The 14,430-nt window shown below is 49.6% G+C and overlaps 2 protein-coding genes across 2 annotated transcripts; both read right to left on the reverse strand.

Annotated features, from left to right (window-relative positions):
- Positions 1 to 648: 648 nt before the first annotated feature.
- Positions 649 to 4,353, reverse strand: cdc6 (cell division cycle 6 homolog (S. cerevisiae)). Its single transcript, XM_061274224.1, has 12 exons — positions 4,038 to 4,353; positions 3,426 to 3,677; positions 3,061 to 3,327; positions 2,577 to 2,776; positions 2,306 to 2,454; positions 2,009 to 2,115; positions 1,788 to 1,927; positions 1,615 to 1,715; positions 1,482 to 1,543; positions 1,213 to 1,388; positions 1,010 to 1,150; positions 649 to 931 (listed from the first exon to the last, which is right to left on the reverse strand). The coding sequence occupies exons 2-12, from the start codon at positions 3,667 to 3,669 to the stop codon at positions 842 to 844; spliced, it is 1,677 nt and encodes a 558-aa protein (XP_061130208.1). The 5' UTR covers positions 3,670 to 3,677; positions 4,038 to 4,353; the 3' UTR covers positions 649 to 841.
- A 4,630-nt stretch (positions 4,354 to 8,983) lies between these two features.
- Positions 8,984 to 14,314, reverse strand: wipf2a (WAS/WASL interacting protein family, member 2a). The gene is made up of 8 exons (XM_061274237.1): positions 13,751 to 14,314; positions 12,763 to 12,906; positions 12,558 to 12,690; positions 12,317 to 12,403; positions 11,603 to 12,226; positions 10,768 to 10,995; positions 10,592 to 10,693; positions 8,984 to 10,453 (listed from the first exon to the last, which is right to left on the reverse strand). Exons 2-8 carry the CDS (start codon positions 12,817 to 12,819, stop codon positions 10,410 to 10,412), a joined length of 1,275 nt encoding a protein of 424 aa, XP_061130221.1. The 5' UTR covers positions 12,820 to 12,906; positions 13,751 to 14,314; the 3' UTR covers positions 8,984 to 10,409.
- Between the last annotated feature and the right edge of the window lie 116 nt (positions 14,315 to 14,430).

The following is a 14,430-nucleotide window of genomic DNA, read 5'->3' on the forward strand; positions in this document are numbered from 1 at the left end:
TAAACTCCTGAGACGCGCGCACGCACGCACGCGCGCACGCCTCATGTTTTACTGTACAAGTCACAGACGATCTTTGTCCGTTTGTGAGTACTGCGCATGCGCAGGATCCTCCTCCCCAAGCTTACCTGCTGTTTTTAGGAAACGCCGTCATAATGTATGACATGAATCAATCAGGGCATAAAATAAGTTATTTTCACGAACTATACAGATAAACTTCCAGGTCTAAAAGAAATTTGGTGAACAATGCATCACTTCTAATTTCTCCTTCAGTGCGGACCGAAACAAAAACGAATCACCAAGAAAAACTCGCGTTTTGTTTTGTTGTTCAACAACTGTCCTCCTCTTCTCCAAAACTGGCTTTCTTTTGCGAGAACTTCCATCATCACGACGTCCAGACACTTTCACTCAGAAGTCAAGATGGGAACGCTACAACTAAACAAGTGCCCAAAATTAGCGGAGTTTTCATCACAAATTACGCGCATGCGCAGTGCTTGGCGTAGGGGCGTGAGCGAACATAAAGAAATAAAAGACGGAAAATAAATTGACAAGTTAACTAACCAATGTTGCCATTATTTACTAAACGTCCGTCAGTGTGACGTGGGGAGAATAACTCGATTAACTGACACCACTAAAAAATATAAACAAGAACAATTGTCGATTTGTTTTTATTGACACAGTCAAAGGTCAAAATAAATATGATTTTTTCTTCAAAAGTGTCACTTGGTTTATTGACAACAACAAACTCTCAGACTTTTTAAAAACTGTCCAAAGTTCTCAGCAAAAATGAGAATTAAAAAATAAGTAAAAAAATTCCATAAAAACAAATTAATGGCGGCTAAGATCACGGGAGCCCCGCCGCCAGGATGCTTCCGACTAGCGTGCGATCCTTCAGAGCGTTTTCGACCGCCTTCTCGTCGAGCTTCAGGAACACCTGAAAATGGAGGAAATGTCACACATCGTAACAGGGTGTCTTGAAATTGAAGAGGCCAAACGCTCAAGTCGCCGTTACCTTGGTGAGTCGAGCTTCTTTGGCCTTCTTGAGAGCGAAGACGCCGCGACTCTCCAGCAGCGAGCAAAGCGACAAACACTCCGACTGGCTGACCCCGCCCACCTGGCGTCGAGCGGCTAGTCGGCTGTGGACCTCGTGGAGCTGCGAGGGTGTGACGAGAAAAGGTCAGCTCGGCAAAACGTTGGCTCGCGCCGCGACGTTACCTTGCCGAGCGGGACCTCCTTGCTCTTGCCGGCCCGCGCCAACATCAGCAGGCAGCACACCAGAAGTTTCTGCTGCAGCGGGAAACTTTCGTCGGTGCACGATGCCACGCCGTCGCCGTACACCTCGGACAGGACCCGCGCCACCTGGGGAACGCCGGCCGACACGCTCGACGAGTCTGAAATCACACGCGGGACCTCGGCGTGAAAACCAATCGACTAACCACGATGACGACATCCATCGTCACGACGGCAGCGGCGGAGGCTCGGACCTGCGGCAGCACGCTGATCCGCCTTCTTCCTGTGTTCCGACTCGACGATCTCGACCGCCCGCCTGCCAACACACCGTCCATGGAATCAAGCAACCGATAATATCAAACGACCGGCGCGTCCACCAAGACGAACCTGCAGATGTCCAACGCCTTCCTGACGTCTCCCGACACCGACGAAACTTTACGGGCGCAAAACTGAACCGCTGCTGCATCCAACACGCCTTCCGTGCATGCCTGATGACAAGAAAAGACACACATGATACACTGGACACACACAACACAGCCGCGAGTGTATCGCACGGGTACCTGCGCGAGTCGGTCTTGCACGATGGCGCTGAGCTGTTCTCGGCTGTACGGTGGGAAATTGAGCAGCAGGGGGCGACAGCCGGGCTTAGCCTGAAGGCGGGGTAGGATGCGGTCCGTTAGGTCCAAGGCGTTGGCGATTCCTACACCACATAAGGGTCATTTTAGAAAGTGGATCTGGATCGGGCCCGGACATCCTGACGAGAAGAGGACGATCATCTTACCGACAAGACAGAGTCTGGATTTGGGCAGGTGTGGCCACTCGAAGATGGTGTACAGGACGTCTTGGCTTTTGCTGTCCAGTTGGTCCAACTCGTCCAGAACCAACAAGCTGAACAACAACAAGGAACTATGTTGAAGTGGTTTTGTTGAAACCAAAATCCAGTATCAGTTGTCATCTCGATGCCACCAAAACGATGTTGACGGAAGTTTCATTTGAACAAAAGTAGTGCTTTGCTACACCACCTATAGACAATATGGAAGCATGTGGTGTCAATTAGTCAGGGATTTTGTGCACTCACACAGCCGGTCCAGGTCCGGTCAGGTGTTTCTGCAGACCTTTGGGGCCGGCAGACACGCTCAGCTTGTTTGCCAAAAGCGGGAAAATGGCGTGCGAGCTGCGCAGGTTCATGCAGTTCACCAGCAACGTCTGCACCTCCGACAACTCCTCCTAAACAAAACAAAACTGCTTTCATTGACCTCTCGGTACAAAACTAGAACTGGAAAAGGATTTTGAAAATCACCTCCTCATATTTGTGGGTTTTATTTATTTTTCTTTGGTTGGAGCTTTACCTTCATGTCACGCAGGACCCAGTTGAGACAGGCCGTCTTCCCTGTCCCGGGCGCTCCGGAGACGTAAAGGCTGCCGGGTAGCCGCCGCACGGCCGTCTTGTCCAGGAAGCTCCGGATGGAGTCACACTCCGCTTCTCGGGAGAGGAGGCGCTCGGGCGCCGCCGTGTGCAGCGCCTGCTTCACGCTCGCCAGGCCCCGCTCTGCAATGAAAATAAAATTGCGTTTTTATTTGGATCAAAATTTCAATCACATTTACAAATGCGGAACACTTCTCGTCTCTTAAAAAAAAATAGCAGGAGTCCTTTTGGAGAAGACGTTTGGAATTTAGGTAACTGCATTATATTAGTTTACCACTAGATGGCACTAAACACAATGGGATTTCATTTGGACAGGGCATCCGCAAATATAAAAATCTTGGACTTGTAAAGTTCAGCAAAATGAACCAACAAGTTTTCCGCACGTTTGCGATCCAACAAATACTTACTTTGAGCGAAGAGCCGACACGCCTCAGCCGCCGCCGCTTTCTTGTCAGGGCTCGGCCTCGCCGGGCTTCCGGAGACCGTCTCCAGGCGCCTCGGCGACGAGGCCGGGACGGGAGAGGACGGCGTCGGCTTGCGTTGACCCGGGACGGTGGCGTTTTCGTCGAAGATTAAACGTCGCTGAGAAGACTGCGATACCCGCGTGGACGCTTTGCTCTGCTTGGGAGGCGACGCCAGCAGGGCGGTGTCCACGTTGAGAGCGTTGTCATCACCTTCAATAAAATGAAATTGACATTCAATTAGGGTTGCTACTGTGAACCAATTAAAAGCATTTTAACATCTGTGCTTATCTTAGTGAGCAAAGACTCACCTGTACGTTTCCGCGGGCTAAGGGGAAGCCTCACCGGGGTGCCCGGTGAGACAGAAAGCTGGGTCGGCGGGGCGTGAATGGCATCCGGTCGTCGGGTCGACAGCGCGGCGGGCGTCGTCTTCTTCCCATGGGGTTCAGTGGGCTCAGGCGGGTTTGTTTTGGACTTGGTCAGCACCCTGGCGGATTTGCGTCTGGGGAAGGACAGGGTGGGCTGAGCGTGAGCCTGCGAGCGAGTGCTCGGCATCTCCAAACCTAGAACGGAAATAAAAACACATGAGTGAGTGAGACTGGACATGTTTGGTTATTGGTGAAGCGTTTGACCTCGTTTAGAATGAAATATTGGGGGGAGAAAAAAAATTGCAGTCTTAAGCAAATGCGCAAAAGGTAAAAGTTTTTTTGTTTTGGGGCGCTAAACTAAAGATCTGATTAGTAGCGCCGAGGAAAAACGAAATATTTCACATAAGAACACGCCAAAACGCAATTCGATCAGATAATCAACATAAAGTGTCGATCCAATGCAAATAATCATCAATAGCCGCTTACTTCCGTATTTGACAAATACGCACCCATAATATACTATATTGGTACGACTTAAAGTGTTTGTAAACTCACCTTTTTGTGAGGGTCGTTTAAGAAAAAGTTGCGTGTTGTCGTTTATGGGTCGTGCTGCTCTTTTCTTCTTTGCTCTCGAACGCAGCAAACTTCAGCGCCAAATATTGAGCGCCTTCGCAGCCGCTTCCGGCCGACTTGCCGCTCTCTGATTGGTCCAACCCTTTCCGGCTCAATGCTCATTGGCCGCGCCCCAAAGACACAGGATGTTACGTTTGAGGGACCATTCGAGGCGAGGCGGGAAATTCGACAGCTGTTGGTTTTGCCGGGAAAAGATATTATTGACACATTCGCCAAATTTCATGCTGATTAAAGAAAATGGCGTCAGGGGTTGATATTGTGGTGTTAAGTGTTTGTACTGCTGTTTTATTCTGAAGGGCCAAACAGGAAGTTGGGGTTGGGGGTGTTCCGGTGATGTGGGATGGCTGCGAGTTTAGAAGATATGAGACGCAAATAAAGACCGTCTAGTTGCTCTACAAAGTGTTGGTTGAATCCTTACGCCCGAAACGCGACATGGTGTCAGAAGTGGATCAACTGTAAGAGCTTACTCGCCGGGGATTGAGAGTAGGTCGTGCTGGAAGAAAAAGTAGCCCTCGCCACACGCAGAAAGATGTCGGAGGGTAACGCAGGAGCTAACGTGGCGACTCCACCGCACCAGCAACAGGCTAATCCGCCCCCGAATGCCACATTCACCATTCAGCCTCCTGAAGCATTTGATTTTTCAAGGCCACAGCAATGGGAGAAGTGGATACGGAGGTTTGAAAGATTCCGACTTGCTAGCAACCTGCACCTGAGTTCGGAAGCTAATCAAGTGAACACGCTCATCTACTGCATGGGGGACGAAGCAGACGACATACTTCGAGGTCAAGCTTTATCGGACGCGCAGAGGCATCAGTACCAAGCAGTAAGAGACACTTTAGACATATATTTTGTGCCCAGAAAAAACATAATTTACGAGAGGGCTAGATTTAACCAAAGAGTACAGCAAGTTAATGAGACTGTAGACTCATTTGTCACTGCCCTGTACGCGTTGGCCGAAAACTGTAACTACGGAGCCTTGCACGATGAGTTAATAAGAGATCGTCTCGTCGTGGGACTGAGAGACACCAGTTTAGCTGAGAGACTCCAAATGGACAAAGATTTGACGCTGGAAAAAGCCGTGGACCAAGCCCGGCAGTCAGAAGTCATCAAGAGGCAGCAAACCGATATAAGAGGGGAAAAGAAAGCGGACCTAGATGCAGTGTCAGTGAAATACAAGAGAGAAAAGCATTCTACGTACAAAGCCCCAAGTCTACCAAAACACAAAATGGCTAAATCACCAAATGAGAGTCAGTGCTACAGATGTGGTAGAAGCCCAGCACATGGCAAAGGACAGTGCCCAGCGAAAGATGTAACCTGTCATACATGCGGTAAAAGAGGACATTACAGTAAAGTATGCAAATCTGTTAAAAATGTACATATGATTGAAACAGAGAAATGTAACGAGACACCTATATTCCTTGGTTCAGTACATGCAGGTTCAGATCCTTGGTATGCAGACATAACCATCAGAAACCACAAAGTCAGGTTTAAAATAGACACTGGAGCTGATGTTTCTGTTATCCCAGCCCAGATGTACTTTTGTATAAACCAAAATGAAACAGAGCTGTGTAAACCAGATAGACCATTGATTGGACCAGGTGGCACTCCACTCAATGTTTTAGGTATGTGCAAAGAAACACTGTGTAAAGGTGAACAAAAGATTCAGGAAAATGTGTATGTTATCAGAGACTTACACATGGCGCTGTTAAGTAGGCCAGCAAGTGTCAAACTAAACCTTGTGTCTAGAGCAGATAGCATAGACATTAAAATGTTGAATGAGAACTACCCTAAGTTATGTCAAGGGTTGGGTTTAATGCAGCAACCTTATACTATAAAGTTGAAACCTGATGCTGTGCCTTTTTCCCTTTCCACACCAAGACGCGTTCCCATTCCTTTGTTGGGAAAAGTTAAAGAGGAACTGGAAAGAATGGAGTCAATAGGGGTGATCAGCAGAGTTGAAGAGCCAACTGAATGGTGCTCAGGTATGGTCCCAGTGCCCACTAAGAGTGACTCAGTGCGCATATGTGTCGATCTCACCCACCTCAACGAAGCAGTGTGCAGAGAAAAGTACATCCTGCCTTCAGTTGAACAGACACTTGGATCCCTGACTGGAGCAAAAGTCTTCAGCAAGCTCGATGCAAATAGAGGCTTCTGGCAGGTTCCATTGGCACCAGAGTCAGCACACTACACAACATTCATTACCCCATTCGGACGCTTCCATTTTAACAGACTTCCGTTTGGAATTGCCTCAGCCCCGGAGCATTTTCAGCGGAGAATGTCAATGATTCTCAATGGGCTGCCTGGCGTGGTTTGTCACATGGATGACATCCTCATCTGGGGGAAGGACCAACCAGAACACAACGCCAGACTTCACACAGTGCTAAACAAACTTCAAGCGGCCGGTGTCACGCTAAACATGGACAAGTGTGAACTGAGCACGCAACAGGTGAAGTTCCTGGGACACATTTTGTCTGCTGAGGGAGTCAGACCAGACCCGGACAAAATAAGAGCTGTGATAGCAATGAAGGAGCCGTCAAATGTCAGTGAAGTGCGCAGCTTTCTTGGAATGGTTAACCAGTTAGGAAAGTTTATCTCTGGTCTGGCTGAAAAAGACAAGCCCCTGAGAGACCTGCTGTCAAAGAAAAACCAGTGGGTTTGGAGCCATGCGCAGCAGAACGCTTTTGATCAGTTGAAAAACGAGCTGGCATCCACTCCCGTTCTCACACTCTATGACCCAAACAAGGACTTGAAAATGTCGGCAGATGCCTCGTCTTATGGACTTGGAGCAGTCCTATTCCAGAAGGAGAGTGAGGAGTGGAGACCAGTAGCATATGCTTCACGTTCCTTAACAGAGACTGAGCAGAGATATGCACAGGTGGAAAAAGAAGCGCTTGGATTAACGTGGGGATGCGAAAGATTCAAAGACTTTCTCATCGGGAGACATTTTTCCCTAGAGACTGACCACAAGCCACTTGTCAGCCTGTTGGGACAACAAGCACTAACAGAACTTCCACCCAGGATTCAACGGTTCAGACTACGGCTCATGAGGTACAGTTACTCTATCTCACACACCCCAGGAAAAGCACTTCTCACTGCGGATACACTGTCACGCGCACCTGTCAATCAAGAGACAGACTCTAAAGCTACGGAGGAACTACTAAATGATACAAACATCTATGTGAACGAAATAGTCAAAAACCTACCTGCTAGCTCGACATATATCACACAATTAAAAGAAGAGCAAAAAAATGACAGTGTATGTTCGGAACTCATGTCATTTTGCCAGAGAGGCTGGCCAGACTACAGCCGTCTCATAGGTCCAATCAAAGCTTATTGGCCACACAGAGACACATTAACAGTCCATGACGAACTGTTATTGAAAGGCACCAGACTTGTTATTCCTACCACTATGCGCGACAAAGTCCTGGTAGCTCTCCATGAGGGACATCAGGGCATGTCAAGATGCAGACAGAGAGCGAAAGAGGCAGTGTGGTGGCCTGGTTTGAGTAGCCAAATAAATGAGCTTGTGAAAAACTGCACCACGTGCATTAAAGAACGTGTCAATCCAGTGGAGCCTTTAATGCCCAGCGAGCTTCCAGAGAGACCATGGCAAAAAGTAGGTGCAGATCTTTTTACACTCAACAACAGCAACTACGTACTTCTGGTGGACTACTATTCCAGATTCGTGGAGATAGCTAAACTGACACCCACTAGATCAGAAGACGTTATAGTACACCTAAAGTCAATTTTTTCCAGACATGGTATTCCGGAATTCTTCTACAGTGACAACGGACCTCAGTTCTCTAGCCAACAGTTCAAAGATTTTGCTGCAGCCTACGGTTTCAGACATGTAACCAGCAGTCCAAGGTTTGCACAGAGCAATGGTGAGGCTGAGCGTCATGTCCAAACTGTTAAAGGACTACTCAAGAAGGCAAAAGACCCGTATCTTGCACTGTTAGCTTACAGGGCGACCCCTTTGGCTAATGGATATAGCCCAGCTCAACTTCTAATGGGAAGAAGACTTCGCACTCCAGTGCCCCAGCTCCCTTCGTTGCTTGTTCCCAGACTACCGAACAAGGGCTTTGTGGCGTCGAGGGAAGGGGAGATGAAGTTGAAATACAGTGAGGGGTACAACAGGCGACATCGTGTGCGAGATCTTCCTCAACTGTCACCAGGACAACCGGTATGGATCACGGACACTAAGAGTGAAGGGACTGTCATTTCTTCTCACTCAGCACCCCGCTCTTACCTGGTTGAAGGTCCTTCCGGAGCCATCAGGAGAAATAGACATCATCTACTGCCAATGCCGGAAACTACACCAAAGATGGCAATCCCAAGTACACCTATCAGTCCAACAGAGGATACCTTACCAACACCAAACATAAGTGAGTCCCCTGTCCAAACTCCAAAGGCAACAAGTCCTGTCAGAACAAGGTTTGGCCGTGTTGTCACAAGGCCACAAAAACTGGATTTATAAGCATGTATGTATGAAAAGAAAAAGGAAATGTTTAAGAGTGGTGTTACATGAAAAGAAAAAGGAAATGTTTAAGAGTGGTGTTATAAGAAAAGAAAAAGTTTTTCCTTCATGCAAAATTAGTACGTCTTCATGTTTGCAAAGAAAGGGGGATGTGGTGTTAAGTGTTTGTACTGCTGTTTTATTCTGAAGGGCCAAACAGGAAGTTGGGGTTGGGGGTGTTCCGGTGATGTGGGATGGCTGCGAGTTTAGAAGATATGAGACGCAAATAAAGACCGTCTAGTTGCTCTACAAAGTGTTGGTTGAATCCTTACGCCCGAAACGCGACAGATATTAAGACCCCATCTATTTTAACAAGGATTCGAAGGAAAAAAAAAATACTTCACTCCCTGAGTACCCTTTTCCCCAATAGGAATAATTTTATTCAAAACGTTTTCATGTGATAAAAACATGGCTGATTAACAAGAAAAAAACCGTGAGGCGGCAAATGTGACACCAGAGTGACCCTGAAGATGATCATAATGAAGACGATGACGTCATCGGTGCACGCTGCTCCGCGTTAGAACTTTCCTATATTACACTCTTTGTACAGCACAAAAATAGATCAATGGTAACTAGGATTAATGTATTCTATGGTGTAAATATACATTTGCAAATAGATTCCAATATTGTTTTAAATAAAAATAAATTTAGCACAGGTACCGTTATGGGACACAACCCGTGTAAGGCAACTGACGAGCAGCAGGGGGCGCCCCATCTGGAAGTGTTTTTTCATCTTGTGGATTCACAGCTGAATCGGTTTTTATTTTATTTTTTTCCTTTTAAGCTGAATGATCGTTAAAAGTGACACAAAGACGCTCCGCCCTCTACATTCTCTCTGGCACTTTAGTGTTTCTTCTTTATTAGCTGCTAGCAACTACGACCTGTACAAATTCTTGCATAGTAAAAGCAGCTGTGGGTCGCTTCCTGGCTGATGGACGCCGGCAACCCCCCCCCAACCCCCTTTTCTTGAAACTATCCCTTTACGGTCAACTGGCAAAAAGCGGCCCAGTGAACGCAGGTTTTCCAAAAGTGAGACACTGGCTCTGAAGTTCTAAGTTATGACCAATGTCCCGGTGCCGCAAGTGCAAAAATGGGCATCATGCGTCTCTGGTGGCCAATGTGCAACATAAAAATTGTAGTAGAAATCCCCCACCCCCCTCCTCCAAATGTTAACAAGCGCAGAAGACGGAGGGGATAGAAAGAAGGGGCTCAAAACAGGAATCAACAAGTTTCCCCCCCAAAAGACTGGACACCCTTCGGAATGTGAAACTCAACGAGCAGATGAGGCATCCAACAATTGACTTTTGGGACTGCCATCATTTAAGCCCCACCCGCCTTTGGCACATGGATGCGGTCGTTCCAAGCGCAGCCTGGAGCGACGGAGAAAATCAAGCAGCAGAAAAAAAATAAAGAAAGGAAGGGAAGAAAGAGAGAGCCCACATTCATGCATGTTCATGCTTGTGTGTGTGTCCCACAAGATCAATGCTGGCACCCGACAAAAGAAAGAAAAAAAAAAAAGAAGTGTATCAAAAGCGGGAATGTGCAGTTGTGAAGACTTTTTCTTTTTTGGTCCTCAAAGGTTAAAGAAACACAAACATCAAAAAGTCTCATGAGGTTTCTTCTCTTCTCGTCTAGTCCACATGGCTGGTGCAGTGTGTGTGTATGCGTGTGTGTGTGTGTGTGTGTGTGTGTGAGTGAGTGGACCTCCTCTTTCCCCACAACACCAGACCAGACGCTTGGCTGCTGGGTTCAGGTGTTGAGCTTTAAGGTGCGTGCGTTCACCTCCCCACTGGTGGAGCAGGGGGGGCTCCTCGCAAAATGCCTGGGGAAGAAAGAAGTGGAACGTGAATAAATCACACTGATGGACACACTACATATACAAAGAAATGTATATAATAATCTGGACGACTGACAGTCTGCAGTGCGCCCACAACAACGGGACTGGCTCGGCCCGGCTTACCCTTGCCACTCTGACTGGGGTAGACCTTGTTGAAATGGCGATACTCCTCCGGAGGTGGAAGGTCCTCCATGGGGTGGAAGTTGAACTTGGATTCAAAATCGTCTAGAGCAGGAAGAGAAAGGAACCTCGTCAGCTCGCTGGACGCCGCTGAAGCCAGGCTAGCGTGAAGGACTCACCCATGATGAACTTGGAGGGGGTAGAGCCGGTAGAGTGTCCGTTGCGAATGGGCGGTGGCGGCGGTGGGGCTCCGCCGAGGGTGCGGGAGGGCAAGGAGGACGGGGGCGGAGGTTTGGGCCCCCGGCCCGCCGACTCCGTCGGGGCTGAGCTGTGGCCGCGGTACGGCGGGGGCGGCGGAGGGGCGTCGCGGTTGCCGTTGCGGGCGTTGGAAAGAGGCGCCTGAGGGGCTGGGTGGGGGCACATGGCACATCATGAGGTGGGGGCAAGACTAACGCAAGAATCAATCGTCAATAAAACATATTGATTGGAAATGATACGATTTAGACGTATACTAGAAAGTTTAGAGGCAGACAGACATGATGGTTATGCAATTCATAAATCGGATCTAAGACGGTCAAAGTGTGTGCAAGTCAGGCAAAGGTTGGAGGGAAATGGCGACGGCGAGTGCGGTGACGAGGAATGCAGAGGAACCAGGACGCATCATGGCTATTTGTCGCACGACTGATCTAGCGAACAAATGAGCCAAGTCGGGGTTGTTTGAGAGTCAAAGTTGAGTTAAAAAACAAAAAAAACAACAACAACCCAGTGACGACGGGAAACACCCTGGCCCCACTCTCAACCAAAACAACACGGCGACCCGTTCAAACTTGCAGGCAACATTCCAGCACGATTCAAAGGCAAACTCGGGTCTTGTCTTGTCCACACCTGTTATCAAATGTTTCACGTCTTCCATGTCGGAAAATGTTCAACTGACGCTGCTTTTTCACTTTGTTACGGCTGAAGCAACGTGAGGGTACGCGAAATGACGTGTTCAGTGTTTTCAACATGCGTTACCTGCTCTGCGCCCCGGCGGCTCCCTGGCGGGGGGCGGAGGTCGGCTGACCTGCGGGGAAGCTGACAAGGATGGCGGCGGGGGCGGGGCGTGGTTTCGCCCCTGCGCCGTGTGCTTCTTGCTCAGAGAGTTGTGCCTCTGCGGCAGCTCCGGGGCGCCGCCCCCGTCCGTCTGGGCCGGCCCGTTGGAGAGTGGCGCGTGCATCCTGTAGGGCGGCGGTGGTGGCGGCGCGGAGGAGCCGCCGGTGGGGGGCCGGCTGGAAGACAGGGCGTTTTTGAGCACGTTGGAAGGAGCGGGACCTCGGTTGGGCGTGGGCGGCAGGGGTTTCTGCGCCGAGGACGCCGACACTTTCAGGTTGGGCGCGGGCGGGGCGTTGCTGCGGCCACCCCGGTTGAAGGGGGGCGGAGGGGGCGGGGCCGATGTGCTGTGCTTCATGCCGCCGCCTGAAGACGAGCCTCCGCCGGTGTTGGGGGGGCGGGTGATGTCGGGCAGAGAAGGCCGGTGAGAGCGCTGCTGCTCCAGCGGTGACGGCGATGACGAGCGGCCCGATGGAGGGCGGGGCGCCGAGGGCCGTGACCCTGGCGGTCTCAGGGCGGACCTGCCCACCGAGCCGCCGCTTGAACCGTCTGAGGGCGGCAAACCACAAAAATCAAAATCAGGAAACACAAGAATACAAAAAAAAGCACACAATAATGACATTGTTATTTTGTTTTTACCTCCAGCTGGTCGCAGCTTTGGCAAGCCTCCTTGGAAGAGGCCCCCCATCCCCATTGGACCTCCTCCTCCTCCACCTCCGCCAGATTCTGCAAAAAGACAAAATCGATAAGGACTATTGAGCCGCTGCTCTGGCTACAACAGATAAACAAACCACATTTTGGTGTGTTAAATGTGAAATTCTACAAAAAGCTCAAGCGATCGCATTGGGCTGAATGAGTTGAGAAAGATCCGCTTGCTCACTCTCGATGATGGGGGCGCTGCGGTCGTTGACCGCGCCCACTTTCTTCAGCCTGGCCCCCTTGTGGATGTCCGACAGCAGGGCCCCTCTGCCTTTAGTTCCGGACGAGCTCAGCTTGGGAGGAGAGGTGTTGGCCTGCCCGGGAAGGGGGGACGTCACGGGTTAAAACGACTTGGACGGGGCCGGGCCGACCAAGAGTTCGCTCACCTGATGGAAGGTGGGGGGAGGCGGGGGTCCCGGAGGGGGCGGAGGGGGAATAGGCATCCTGTCCCTCGATTGGCACTTTCTTCTAGGACTTTTTCCTTAAGGACACTGACTCAGTGCCTGTGCTGCCGTGATATGGACCCACTCCTAAAAAAGAAAATAATAAAAGGAAATGACACACACGGCTTTTTAATACTGAGGACACAGTTTGAGGCCCACAAATGAGTTTCTCCTGCTGGCCAATCCGGTGCTGCAACATGTGAAACGAGCGAGCGTACGCAATAACTGACTCAAGTCTCCGCATCTCCCCAAACAGGTTTTTTTTCTTGTTGTCGCTCGCCGTGGAATCCAGCCCAGCGAGCCGGCAAACATGCGGTGACGTGAAAGTGAGAGGAAAATGTCTATTTTAAAGAACCAACACAAATACTACAGTATCTACTCGGGCCCGACCGATTTTTAATTTTAGGCCAGTGCCAATTTTGATATTTGGCAGAGTTAAAATGAGGAAGAAAACATGTGAGAATATATTTGTTAAGACCTTGGTCACTTAAATGAAACCATACATCAAGCTGTATTTCTTCATCGGTTAACTCACGGTGTTGACACAAGCCAAGCAGACGGGTAGTCGCCCCCTGCCGGCCAGCCGAGAGAAGGCTGGGATCCGACACACACGGAAGTTGTTCTTTTGACACGTTCAACCAACCAACCAGGCGCCCTTTGCAACTAAACGTGTCCCCCAGGGTATCATTAAAGATAAAAAAAAATACAAAACAACACAGCCAAAGGTCGGCGGTGAACGAATTTCTGAGCTATTTTACGGGCAATATGGAAGGCCCGAGTGGTGCCGAGGTGTCACTAGTACACAAGAAGCAATTGTTTCATAATAAACGCGTTAAACTCTACAGAAGTTGAACGACCAAGCTCGCTTCAAGTCAGCTGTTAAAAAAGATATTTCAAGATTAAAAGTGAAGTTAGCCTCAGGTTTACTTACCCAAACTCGACAAGGAAGCGTCGCCAAAAACAACATGGGTTGGGGGGGGGATTGTCTTTGTGGCAAATCCTTCCTTAGGTTCTTGACGGAGAGAGAAATTGAAGTGAGAGGCCACTGGGCAAGGAGGAAAAACACCAGCACCAGCAAGCAGGTTAGCCGGCTAGCGACGCCCCTCTAAGCTTCGCGCTCCACGTCCAGAGGCGGTTAGCCCGAGGGGCTAATCGTCCGAAGTCGTCTATGAGTGCAGTTAGCAGGTTAGCTCCGAAGCTAACGTGCTAAAGTGTAGCTAACTGCTTAGCATGTAGCTGTTTACGTTCAGTTGTCAGCGGCCAGTAGCGACAAGTTTGAGCGACGACTCGTCGTGTTCCTCCTTTTCGGAGGCGGCGATGGATCCAAACGTTGCGGGGAGACAGTTTGTCTTTAATTTTAGGCGCACTGTCGAGGCCTTTGGGGAGCCATCCTGTTTTGCTAGTTGGGCTCCTGCGCTTTCTTTCTCAAGAAGCAGACTTCTTCTAAGCAAGCCCGGAAGCGAAGCGAAGAGAACCCAAGCAAGCCAGCTACACAAAATGGAGGGAGGCAGCTTGGCTGGCGGTGCGTTCAGGCGCCACGGAAACTGGAGTCGCTGTCACTGCGAGGGGTTGATAGATGGAAACACTGAAAAAACAGTCTGATAGATTAAA

The sequence above is a fragment of the Syngnathus typhle genome, linkage group LG3, assembly GCF_033458585.1.
Source record: "Syngnathus typhle isolate RoL2023-S1 ecotype Sweden linkage group LG3, RoL_Styp_1.0, whole genome shotgun sequence".
NCBI lineage: Eukaryota > Metazoa > Chordata > Actinopteri > Syngnathiformes > Syngnathidae > Syngnathus > Syngnathus typhle.